Source organism: Talpa europaea, assembly GCF_964194135.1.
Source record: "Talpa europaea genome assembly, chromosome: 8".
In the NCBI taxonomy this organism is placed as follows: Eukaryota; Metazoa; Chordata; class Mammalia; order Eulipotyphla; family Talpidae; genus Talpa; species Talpa europaea.
In genome coordinates, this window is record NC_140075.1 from 54,733,690 (window position 1) to 54,746,058 (window position 12,369).

At 51.1% G+C, this 12,369-nt stretch overlaps 1 protein-coding gene across 2 annotated transcripts in view; it reads left to right on the forward strand.

Moving 5' to 3' along the window:
- The window catches only part of PAQR5 (progestin and adipoQ receptor family member 5), a gene marked incomplete at both ends in the record, with an annotated part of 37,335 nt that overhangs the window by 14,230 nt on the left and 10,736 nt on the right, over positions 1–12,369 (forward strand). The window contains 3 exons of one of the 2 annotated variants that reach the window (XM_084239492.1): positions 5,010–5,137; positions 6,902–7,107; positions 11,362–11,488. In XM_084239492.1, the coding sequence (XP_084095618.1) occupies positions 5,010–5,137; positions 6,902–7,107; positions 11,362–11,488 (461 nt within the window). Of the gene's footprint in view, positions 1–5,009; positions 5,138–6,901; positions 7,108–11,361; positions 11,489–12,369 lie in introns of those variants that run through there. The other variant, XM_084239491.1, reaches the window with a different exon arrangement.

A 12,369-nucleotide genomic window follows, 5' to 3' on the forward strand; every position in this document is an offset into this window, starting at 1 on the left:
GTTATCAGTTCTCCTCATAAGAAATTGAAACCATGAGCTCCCAGTTCCAGCTGTAAGAATGCTTTTGGATTTATGGTCAAATGTTGACCTTGTATTGGTTTTCTATTGTTGCTGTAACAAAGGACCACAGATGTGGTGGGCTTAAAGAAAGAAGATACATTTATTATTGTACACTTCTGTAGGTAAGTCAGAAGCCTGACGAGGCCTCACCAGGCTAAAGTCAGAGTATAGGCCTCCTTCCCTCCTCCAAGCCAGCAATGCCCATCTCTCTGCCTCTGCCCCTCTGCCCCCCTCTTCCACTTTTAACCACCCTTGTGATGACACTGGACATACCTGGATAATCCAGATAACCTCCCTACTTAGTTGATGAGTGACTTTAATAACATCTGTGAACTTAATTCCCCTTTATGTGTACATAGGTATTCACAGGTTCAGGTGACTAGGATGTGGACATCTTCAAGGGGCCATTAATTTACCTACCACAGAATTTCCAGCTGTGTTATATTTATTATCACAAGCTTGCCCATAGCAGACTTTTAAATCGCTGCCTAAAATTGAAAATTATTTTCATGGTGCTTAAATCAAAGATTGCACTTTTTACAACAAATTTAAAAAAACAGTGGAATGCTTCATTGTTTCAATTTCCTTACTTTCTTCTGTAAGTCAACACTCTGAATAATGTTAGTCATTCAGGGGAATTTCCAGCCTGTTACACGCTACCTGAACAGAATAATATTTGCATTAAAAATATTCTATGTGTGTTCTTTTTTCTCTCTTTCTGTCTCTTTCTCTCTGTCTGTCTCTCTTTCTCTGTCTCTGTCTCTCTCTCTCTCTCTCCTGCTCTCTTTTGGATCCTCCATCCTAGATAGTGATATGTTTCATTACTTTTTACCCATTTATCCATTTATATGTTTTCCCAGATGAAATTTACCAACATCTATAAATAGTGTGCTTTATGTATGAAGAACATCCTTACACCTGAGTGAATATTTGACAGTGATGCTTTAAAGAACATCATCTTAATGTCCTAAACTGGTATTTATCTATCATTGCTCAATACCAACAATGACTATTAATTCAACGTATTTATCCTAAGTCAGACTAATTCTAGTGATGGCATGTGAGTTGTGTGCAAGCTATGTTTTATGTTCTTTTAGTTAGAACTTATGTGTCCTTTCCTCCAGGAACTCTGCATAGTCCTGCATGAACAGAGGCTCATGTCTGAGTGCCCCAGACCCCACTAGGTGCTGACTCTGGGACAGGCTATGCTTGATGCAGCAGTTGGTGGTCTGCCCTCTTCCCTCCTCATTCTTCCCAGGCCTTCTGCCTACAGACACCTGGCCGGACTCCAGGCTGGTCTCTGTCCCCTGACCTAGCTTTTCATATCCATGTCTCTGGGGTCATCTTGTCCTTCTTACTAAAGGGAACCTCCTCTTCTGTGATGGACTGGATCTGGGTGAGGTGGTGCCAGCACAATCCTGATGCAAGAACCCAGGTGTGAACCTAGAGGCAGCTGCAGTATCAGCATGTTCTAAGAGCTTCTTAGGATGGAGGCTCTCCCCCCAGCACTGCTGTGTGGCAGTTAGCTTCCCAGGTGATCTATAGACACCTGCAGGAGAAAGTTGGCGAGGCTTTGGCTTGAAGACTGTGTTCCCCACCTCACCTCTAGTCCTAATCAACTTAGGCTGCACGACAGTCCCACAGACCAACTCTTCAGCCAGGGACATTTATTTTCTCTCATTTCTGAGGCTAGATGTCTACGCTGGAGGTGCCAGCAGGGCTGCTTTCTTCTGTGGCCTCACTTTGGCTTGCAGATGGCCTCTTCCTTGTTTCCTCCTCACGTGGCTGTCCGCTGTGTACCCCTCCCCTGGGCTCCCGTGTCCACACTAATGGCCCCATCTTAATGTAATTACTTCTTTAAAGACTGTTTCCAGGGGCCTCCCTGGTGGTGCAGGGGTAAGTCTCAGCACTTTCAGCACTTTGAAGCTATTGTCAGCCACTGCAGCACGAGTTTGATCCCCAGCCACCTAGGGAGCAGCCCACATGGCACAGCAGACCTCTCCTGACTCGCTTGCTGCTCCCCTCAGCAGTGTGTTTCAGTAGATCTTCCTGTTCTGCTCCCCACTCTGTCTCTGGTGGATCCTCTCACCCCCTCGTCCCCCACCTCTGGCCTACACCCCAGCTCTTGTATGAATAAATAAATCTTCAAAAAAATTACTGTTTCCAAACACAGTTATATTATGATTGCTGAAGGTTACGTCTTCAACATAGAAGTTTTGTGGGGGACACAGCCCAGCCCAGGATACCACTTAAAGAAACGGAGATCCAGAGAAGCATGTGACAATGCAGCTAGAGGCCCCAGGCCTTCCAACGACCAGATGACGCTGTGAGAGGCGGGGGCTGGTGTTCAGCGGGGTCTCAGCTTTGCTCCCACTACTTCTAGCATTTTGGATAAATGCCTTAACTTCCCTGAGCCTTAGTTTCCTTTTCTGTGAAGTGAGGACAATAAAAGGCTCACATGGTTGAGGGGAGTCCATGGATTTACACCTCCTCCCCACCCCCTGCCTCTGCTCTTTGCCGGCTATCAAAATCCGCTTATATTTATCACCAGCCAGAATGCCCTATTATTTTCCCCAGGTGATTGGCAGTTTAATAGCTAGAAAAACCAAGGGTTTAAAACAGTTGCAGTGGAATTTCAGACATCAGCTGGCAGATGCTCAGGGCCTTTTCTGGAAGCTGGGCCTGTGGCAGGCGCTGAAAGGAGACCTCGGTGACGTGGCCTTCTACCCAGATGCCTGCAGCGTCTCACTTCTAAATAATAGGCTGCGCACAATTTGATCTCATTTCACTCGAAATTGTCCAGTCTGCAGCCGGGGATGAACAGTGAAGCCTACAAATCAATTCTGCTGTGAAATAAGCCGGTGCCTTAACTTAAGGGCGCTTAGCAAGGAGACCCAGCTGCAGAGTAATAAGGCAATGATTGTAATTTGTCTTTGGAGGTCAGATGGGTATGAATACCAAATTGTTTTCAAATGTTTCAGTTGTTGTTTAGATTTATGGAGTATGCGTTCTGTTAAGATTTACTCTATGTGCTTTGCTAAGTCAGGAAGATGGAGAGACTGCATCTCCCTGCTCATGTGCAGAGGGGCTCAGCAATTGCTAGGGGCCTAGCAATTTGGTCTTATAAACAGAGGCTCAAGTTGGGGAGAATCAGGGCAGGTGGGGACATCACTGCTCTGAGACAGAGAAACTCCATTTCTTTCATCAAGCCTTTATCCACCTGACTGCTTTACATCCTGCCCCATGGCATGGTAATGGGCTTCCCACAAGTTTGGGGTCAGGTTGGCAGGTTAGAGAGAAGCAGGTTCTTTTTTTTTTAAGATTTTTTTTTATACAAGAAATGGGGTACCTCCAGAACACTGGCAATGTCTGGACAACCTGAGCAGCCAAGTGGTGTGTGCTAGGGCGGGACTATGTATATTGCTGAGCAACGCATAGAACAACCCCCACGAAAAGCAGTGCCCGGCCCCAAATGTCTGTAATGTCAAGGTTAAGAAGTCCTGATCTACACAAAAATCTGCAAAGAGCCATCAACCACTGTGGAGAGCTGTGTGGAGATTTCTGGACCTACTAAACATAGAGCTTCCATATGATCCAGCAATTCCACTCCTACGTATTTACCCAAAGGAAACAGAAACATCAATTCCAAAGAGCACCTGCACCCCTATGTTTATAGCAGCACTGTTTACAATAGCTAAGCTTTGGAAACAACCCAAATGCCCAAAAATAGATGACTGGATCAAGAAGATGTGGTACATATATACCATGGAATATTACCCAGCATTCAAAAAAGATAAACACATGCAATTTGCAGCAACATGGATGGCGCTGGAAGGGATCATGCTCAGCGAAATAAGCCAAAAAGAAAAAGAAAAATACCGGATGGTCTCACTCATAGCAGGAATCTAGAAAACTTAAATAAGGGACCAGGAAAATGAATATAAGAAAGTGAAAATCAAAATCAACAAAAATCTATGAACCAGAGACACTTTTAGGGGGGCGGGGGCGGGAGGGGAGGGATTGGGGTCAGAATGGGGGGGCTGCAATTGTATGGGGAATATAAAAATAAAATTTATTATTTAAAAAAAAAAAAAAGAAGTCCTGATCTAAAGCAACCCAGAGGGAAGCGCCTTCTGCAAGCCTGCTTCTCCCGCCTCTGTCCAGCCCTGTGCACTGATGATGTGTCTGTAGTTTTTGTAACCCCACTGAGGATACCATTCACTTTCTGCTTTTGTCACTTAATATTGTGTCCTGAGCTTTTGCCCCTGTCACTGCACTGTCTTCAAAGTTCCCATTCTTAGTGGATATTATGCAGACTCAGGTGGTTGGATACCCCTAGTTTCACCTGAACAGTCCCTGGTGGTGGTCTCGCCCCCAGAGGGCTCCATAGCATGGGGGTGGCTGTGTGCGCCCACTGTGGCTGGCTCTCTCCTCCTCCTCAGTGGGGGCTGATGCCCTCACAGTCTCCATCATCAAAGGCCTTTGTGAAGCGCCTTAGTTAAATTATCTGGTACCTGGGGTTTGTCTGCAGAGATCTTCCCACAGGCCCCTGACATCCGGGGCATGCTGGCTCAGACAGACAGCCTATATGTCAACCAACCACAAAGGCAGCCAAAGACCTGGCTGGCTGTAGGCCCCAGGCCGAGGGTGCAAAACCAGAATCTTAGGCAATATTCATGCCAAAAGTAAATCAGAATGCAAAATAGGCTGGATTTCTTTCAGTTCTCCCTTCCTGCTGGCTGCAGTCTCCTTGGGGGATGTGGGGGTTTTAGAAGCTATGGGAGGAGATGGTGGGTGCAAGGAAAGGAGAGGAGCAGCTTGACAGGTCAGGATTGGGGTCAGGTTCCAGTCTGAAGTTCAAGGGCACAGCCTGCCTATGGAGGTGTTCCACCTCGGACCCCCTGCTGACCCTGAGTGTCATCTCATGGCCCTTTCTCTCCCTGCTGCAGGTCTTCCATGAACAGGGCATCCTCTTTGGCTACCGACATCCACAGAGTTCTGCCACTGCCTGTCTCCTCAGCCTTTTCCAGATGACCAATGAGACCCTCAACATCTGGACTCACTTGCTGCCCTTCTGGTAACTTCCAGCCCTCTTGACCCACCCATCTCATTCAGGAACCCTGGAAACTGGGCTTCTCTGGACACAGCTGGAGTTAGGAGAGCTGAGGTTCCATGCCAGGGTGTTGGGGACCCTCCCTGGTGCTTGGGTGTGGAGATGTTAGGGCCTACTGCAGGGGTAAGCTTTAAGGCAGGGGTGGTGGGGAGGATTCAAGGGGTTCTTTTCTGCTCCAGTGCTTCATCTGATAGATGATAAACATCATACCTTAGAGACTTGTTGGGCTTCCAGAAGCTCTGGTTAGAGTGTCCCTAGCTCAAGCAAGCCATGGCATCTCTCTGATCTTACATTTTCCCAACTGCACAGCAGAAGTTGCAGCCTGTGCTTCTCCCAGGGTTGCTGTGAGAAGATGAAGGAAAAGGCATGGGCACAGAGCTGTGGGTGCTTGAGATGGTTCTGGAACCACGGCAGCCCTGGGGCACTTGGCCAGGCATCTGTTTAAGGGTGCCCGCTAATAGCAAAGCTTGGGGAAGCCTGCAGTGGGAGTGGGAGTGGGAGTTGCCAGGGAGGTGGGAGCTGAAGCCCAGCTCATGCCTGTGCCCAAGAGTAGAGAGTGGGGCTGGCCTTGTTTGGGTGGCTGTGCCCAGATCCCAGTGGGATGACACCTTAGCTGCTTGAGCTGCATTGGCCAAGGAGCCTACAGCATCACCGGGAGACCATCCAGATGGAGTAACAAAGTAGATGGCAGGACTTAGGAAAGCCCAGGGTAAGATGCCCAGAGCAGGGTGGGACTAGGGAGTCATGAACAGTGAAGAAGAGCATATGTCTGACAAACAGCAGGTAGCTTAAGCTTTATTTCTGCCAGGGCAGGGGGAGAGAGATCACAGGTGTGGCCAAGGCTCCTGGTGCTCCTGTGTGAGAAGCTTTGTGGCCTCCTTCCCTGGGAGTGAGTGGCAGGGGTGCCTCTCCAGCAGTAGGCAGCTCGGGGGCAGCACCCCTTGCATGGGTTGTAGGCTAGATCTGAGGCAGGACTGTGTGGTATCTCCATGTGGTGAGGGGCCAGAGAGCCAGGCTCAGCTGAGCCTCAGGAGTGGGACCAGGCGTTGGGAAAAGTGACCTTCATGTTAGCAAAGGAAGCATGTAGAAGAGAAGGGAGAAAACAAACTTGTGTCCTCTAGACTTGCAAGTCCCTCTCGGGGTCTGCTTCTCTTTGAGGAACTTTCCCACTGGGGGGCATAGACAAACCACAAGGATGTGGCCAGGCCAAATCTGTAGCCTGTGAGAATGGTTGTATGCACTGGGGTTACTTAGTGTGAAGTTGAAAGAGTTGGGGGGGGTGTGTTTGGAAGACTGTCTTAAGATGTTTGATGAGGTGTGATTTCTGTGGTCCTGATAGGGAGGACCTAGGGCTGGTCAAACAGAGATAGATTCCCAGGAAATAGATGTCAGTTTAGTGAAGTTTTCCAACACTCAGAGCTACCTTGGGAGGCGGTGAGCTCTCCAATCCCGGGAGTGTGCAGACACAGGCTGAAGACTCACTCGGACAAGAATGCTTAAGTGGGATCCTGGCACCGTATGCAGCAGGGAGATTGGACTAGATAAACCTCAGGGTTGTCTCCTCACCCTCCTGCCCATTTCCAACCCCAAATGAACTGCCACTTCCTCCTTCACTCACGGCATCTCATCAAGTGAGAACACATCGGATGGATGGGCCACCGTAGGGGAATGGAAGGCAGGAGATACTGGATAAGGCCAGGGAGAGATTGGGGTGGTGCTGTGTTCCAGGTTCTTCACGTGGAGGTTTGTAACCATACTGCATGTGACAGACGTCTGGAATGACAGCTACTCCTGGCCTCTGCTCGTGTACATGGGCACCAGCTGCGTGTACCCCTTCGCGTCCAGCTGTGCACACACTTTCAGTTCCATGTCCAAGAACGCCCGACACATCTGCTACTTCCTGGACTACGGCGCCGTCAACCTCTTCAGCCTGGGTACGTGGGGCCTCCCTCGCCCTCCTGTACCTGGAGCTGGGCCACCGGCCCCTTCCCCTGGAACTGGGGTCTCCATAGGGCTCTAGTGGGCCAGCTGGAAGGTCAGAGAATGCCAGGGCCTGTTCAAGTTGCTGATGAGTGTTTTGTAAGAAACCTGTCCAAAGGTGTGCTGGGAGGTCTGGCCACCGGCTCCCTGGGGACCAGAGCCTCGATCTGTGGTGTTAGCTGATATGTGTGGTGTAAATACTCCACCAGGGCTGACTACAGTCACCAAAGGGACACCCATACACAGGGGTGGGGAGATGTGGCAGCACACCCTCACAGAGTGCCCAGGGCACCGCCACCCAGACTGAGACGCTGTACGAATTTATTACTTTTGTTAATGTGATTCATTTAGTTGTAAGTTCTTGCCATGTAAGTTTTAATGATGACTTCATTAACAATTCACTCCCCAAATCCCTGAGACTTGAAAAGCCTGCTCTCTCAATCTACACATCAGAGCTGTCCTGTCATGCCTGACAGAGAAGGGGGTGCATCACAAACCCCATTTGTCCTGAGGCTTCGGAATTAGAGATTTGTTCCAAGAGCCACAGAATAGAGTGGCACATCGACGCTGGCGGGCTGGGTGTTGACACCTCAGCTTTCTTTTGTTTTTGTAAACTCTGATGTCCTGTCCTTTCCTGCTCCTCCTGCTGAGGGTGTCTGTCTACTAGCATGCCCGTTCCAGCCTCTTTCTCCTTACCGATGCTGTTCTGGTGGCGAATGCCAGCGCTCATATTCCCTTGCCCGAGACAGTATCCACGAGGAGCCCACCTCCGTGCTGCTTCCTCTTCTCTCTCCCTTCACGTGTTACAGGCATGCACACACATACACGCACACATATGCACCCATTTGCATGCAGACACACACGGTAACCCCTTTTGTCCACAGTTTCACTCTGTGGTTTACATGATCACTTGCAGTATGAAAATATTATGTGCAAATATATGTATTTTGAAAGAGAACAAGAGAGAGACACCACATTCCGTAACTTTTACTAGAGTATATTGTTATAATTGTTCTACTTTATTATTGTTTATCTCTTATTTTGCATAATTTGTAAATTAAACTTTATTTTAGATCTGTATGTGTCAGAAAAAATATATATGGAGTTTGTATTATCCATGGTTTCAGGCATCTACTGGGGGCCTTGGAACGTACTCCTGCTGATAAGGGACTGCTGTACACACACATACACACACAGAGATGTGTGTATGTGCACACACATATACATGTACACATGTGCACACGCGTGTGCACACACCCATATACATGGGCACACACAGAATCTTCACCACCGCACCGCCATTCTTTAGCGCTCAGCTGTCCAGTCCCCACCATTCCCTAAAGCTATGGTTGCCAACACCTCATTATCCCCCCCCCCACTCCCCTGAAGTCTCGGGTTTCGTGGGTCGCCTCTTCTGGGCGCTCTCTGTAGCCTTTGAGTAAGGGCTCCTTGCTCCTCAGACTCCTCTGCTCCTCTGGGCCCTGTGGCCTCCATTCCCCCCAGTTCTCCTCCCACCTTCTATATCCTCCTTCCTCTGTCTCCCTCATGGGAGGGTGAGCTCAGAATCCGCCCAGGGGCTCTGCTTCTTGGAGCAGAGCTCCTCTGTGCCCCTGCCACCTTCAACACCTCTGAACAAGGTGCTTCCAACCCTGTCTCTTACACCCTCACCACATCCTCCAAGCCCCGCCCCTCACATTAACCCTCCTCAAATATGAAACCTGAAAATCACTTCAAGTCTCCTTCCTCCCCATTCCCACCCTCCGCACCTCCACTGTCCTCGCTGATGAGTTAGCGAGTTCAGCCGAGCCTCTCCTGCATGTTCGGGGATCCACCCACTCACACTCGCTCTCCTGGGCCCCTCAGGCCTCTTTTCTGCACCATCGTGGCAGCCTCCTTTCTGCCTCCCAGCTCCACCCTGTCCCTGGGAGATTTCTCAGCTTCTGGCCTGGGCACCCCTCCCATTTCAGACCTTTCAGGGCCCCAGTGAGGGCATGAAGTCCACGCTCCCGAGCCTGGGGGCTCCTGACCCTCCACCTCCGCCCCAGACTTTCAGGAGGGCAGGCAGTGGGGGGAGCTACTGTGTGGCCAGCTCTGGGCTGGGAGGCACACCCGGAGGGGCAGGCAGCACGGCACGTGCTTAGTGGCCCGATTCCGCAGCCCAGCCAGCACCACCCTGGTAGTTATATGCTCTTGGGCAATTTTCTTAACCTCTCCAAGTCTCAACACCGTTTATCCACCACATAAAGTCTTCCTCATGGGAGTGTAATGATAGTAAATGAGACTGGTATGTGAAGCGTAGGACTCAGTAAGCACCAGAGGGTCGTGGTACCATGATTATCTCATTAACCCTGACACAGTCCCCCGGGGCAGGGACTGTCATCCTCTCTGCTCTATGGTGAGAATCAGAAGGCACATGAGGGCAGGTGCCCGGGTCCCACTGGTGTCTGGCAGAGCCCCCGCACCCCCCCCCCCCAACAGCTTCCCTTCACCGTTGGCAGGCTCTCTGTGTCAGAGACCCCTCATCTGCGCTCTCCCCTGTTCCCCTGGGTCTCCCTCTTTCCTTCCTTACAGCCCTGGTCCCTGCCCAGGCATCCTCCAGCCTCCCCCCCACCCCGAGCCCTGCTCCACCACCATGTGGCTCTGGTCTCAGCCTTGTCAGGGTGCGGCCTTTCTGCTCCTTGCTGGGAGCAGGTCCTCTGTCTGTTCTGGGGTTGTTCAGTAAACACGGGAGGAAGTTGGACCCCCAACTCCATGGGCTGTAGTCTCACTCTCCCCATATTCACTTCCCCCACCCTGGGGAATCCCCTGGTTCCTGGAGGGTAGCATTTGCTCTAGTGGTCTCCCTGCTTTCTAGCTGTTTCCCTGGGAGTCCATTCTGTGTGGTTTCAGGTTTTGACAATCACAATCCCTCTCTCAGAAACCTTCCATGGCTCCCTGCCACCCAAAAGAGGAAGTTTCCTTTCCTTACCCCATATCGTAAGTTCTCTCTGTTCTTGCTCCCTGGAGAGCCCTCCCTGCCCCAGGTACATGTCAGAATCCCCTGCCTAGAGGGGCTGATCAGTTTGCTTTCCTGAAGTTTTTGGCCAGATCTGCTCCCCTTACTCTCATGTCCCCACAGAGACTGGCCCGCACCTGGACCCCATTCGCTCTGTCCAGATGAGAACCTTCCCAGAGCATTAGGCTGAGACAAGAGCCAGTCTGTGCTGCTGGAGGCAGTTCCCAGCTGCAGGCTCCTCGGGGCCTGCTGCCTTGTAGCAGGAACTGTGATTCTCCATCTCCTCTGCCTAGTGTGACCGTGGTGACATGACTTGGTTTCACTAGATCCCTCCTGTCACATTGGATCAAAGGTGGAGATTGGCGTTGCATGGCCTGAGGCCTGTTTCAGCCTTGACTAGGATTCCAAGTTTCTCTGAGTCTCTGGAAAAACAGGTGACCTTAAGCCTGGTCCCTCGGGCCTGTGGGCTGCCTCTCCCAGAAGAGACCTCCACAGGTGAGGGTGCCTGAAGAGGCCATCTCGTCCAGGCCTCTCCCCAGGTGGAGCACACCTGGCCCTGTGGGAAAGGACAGTGCTCTTCCCTGTCCCTTCAGATAAAAGCTGCAGCTGACAGGTGTCCAGAACTTTCTTAGAACACCCTTCTCTCATGGATGCTGAACAAAACACACTGAGGCCAGTGGCTCAGCCCAGCCTCTCAGGTGACCCGTCCTCGACCTGCTGCTGTAACGTGCCTCACCTGGGCAAGGGCCTCCTCCTCATAACACTGGCCTGTCCACAAGGAGCACGTGGGGGCAGGCGACGAGCACCTTCTGAGAGCAGAGCAGAGCTTGCGCTGCAGCTGCACTGGAGACAGCAGGGACTGGGCTGTGCTGCGAGTCTGAAATCTGGCTTGCTGTTTTCTAGCTGTGTGCCCCTGGGTGGGTTACTAGACCTCTCTGTGCCACCATTTAAGTGCAGAATGTTGGCTGGTGGTTGTAAAGACAATGTCGTTAATGTATGCTGAGCCCTCAGAGCAGTGCTGGGCGCCTACTAAAGTCTCAGGAAGGATTTAGGCAGAGTAAGGAATGGAGTCTTTGGGGTGGGGGGCAGTTGTCATGGCAGGACAGCTCATGTCGGGGGATGATGAGGGCTCAGCCCAACCTGGCACTGGCCTTCCTGAGGACTGTGGGCAGTGCAGTCCCCACTTCTTGCCAAGGCTGATTTTCTTCCCCAGGCTCAGCCATCGCCTACTCTGCATATGTGTTCCCCGAAGCACTGGTGAGCACCACCTTCCACGACTACTACTTGGGCCTGGCCGTGCTGAACACCATCGTCAGCACTGGCCTCTCCTGCTACTCCAGGTACCTGGCTGCCCTACCACAGAGGGGGGTGGGGGGACAGCGGAAGAGGTAGGCTCAGGGCCTGGGGCTCAGTTTCACACGGACTCTCTGTGGTTGGACAGGACCAGCTTTGTGGGCACACAGTCTGCGCAGTGGCTCCCAAACCCCGTACCTGCTTTCCCCACCCCCATCAGGAGGGCGCCTTAATTGGTTTAGTGGTCCTGCTTTTTTGGAAATTCTTTTTATTTTATTTTATTTTAAAGATTTATTTATACAAAAACTGGGGTACAGTCAGAGGTGCGGGAGGGTGAGAGAATTCACCAGAGACAGAGTGGGGAGCAGAACAGGCAGAAGGACCGAAGTACACTGCTGAGGGGAGCAGTGGGCGAGACAGGAGAGGTCTGCTGTGCTATATGGGTTGCTCCCTGGCCGGCCGGGGATTGAACTTGTGCTGCAGAGGCTGTGAGAGTGTGCTTCATAGTGTGGTGCTTAACCCCTTGCACCACCAGGGAGGCCCCTTTTTTGGAAATTCTTAATGCCCTGGTCCTGTCCTTGGGCAGGTTGCTTTGACCTCTTGAACCTCAGTTTGCTCATCTATAAAATGGGGGGCATGTCCACCTCACCTGGAGGATTCCAGGTAATGTACCTAGGGCAACTAGCACACCCCTGGTCCATGAGCAGCCCCTGAGTGGGCATTCTGTTCAGAGTGACCAAGAGGGCCCGCTCTGGACACAGGCATTGGCTCACATGGTATTCAGATGTCTAACCCAGCCCTGGGGAGGCCCCTTGGCCGGGATTCCTGCCCAGCTCACTGGCTCTAGAGTTCCCTCTAATTTTCTTTCCTTTCACTTAAAAAAAAACCTCATTGGAGTGTTATTACAAGGGGCATTTGTTTTGCAGAT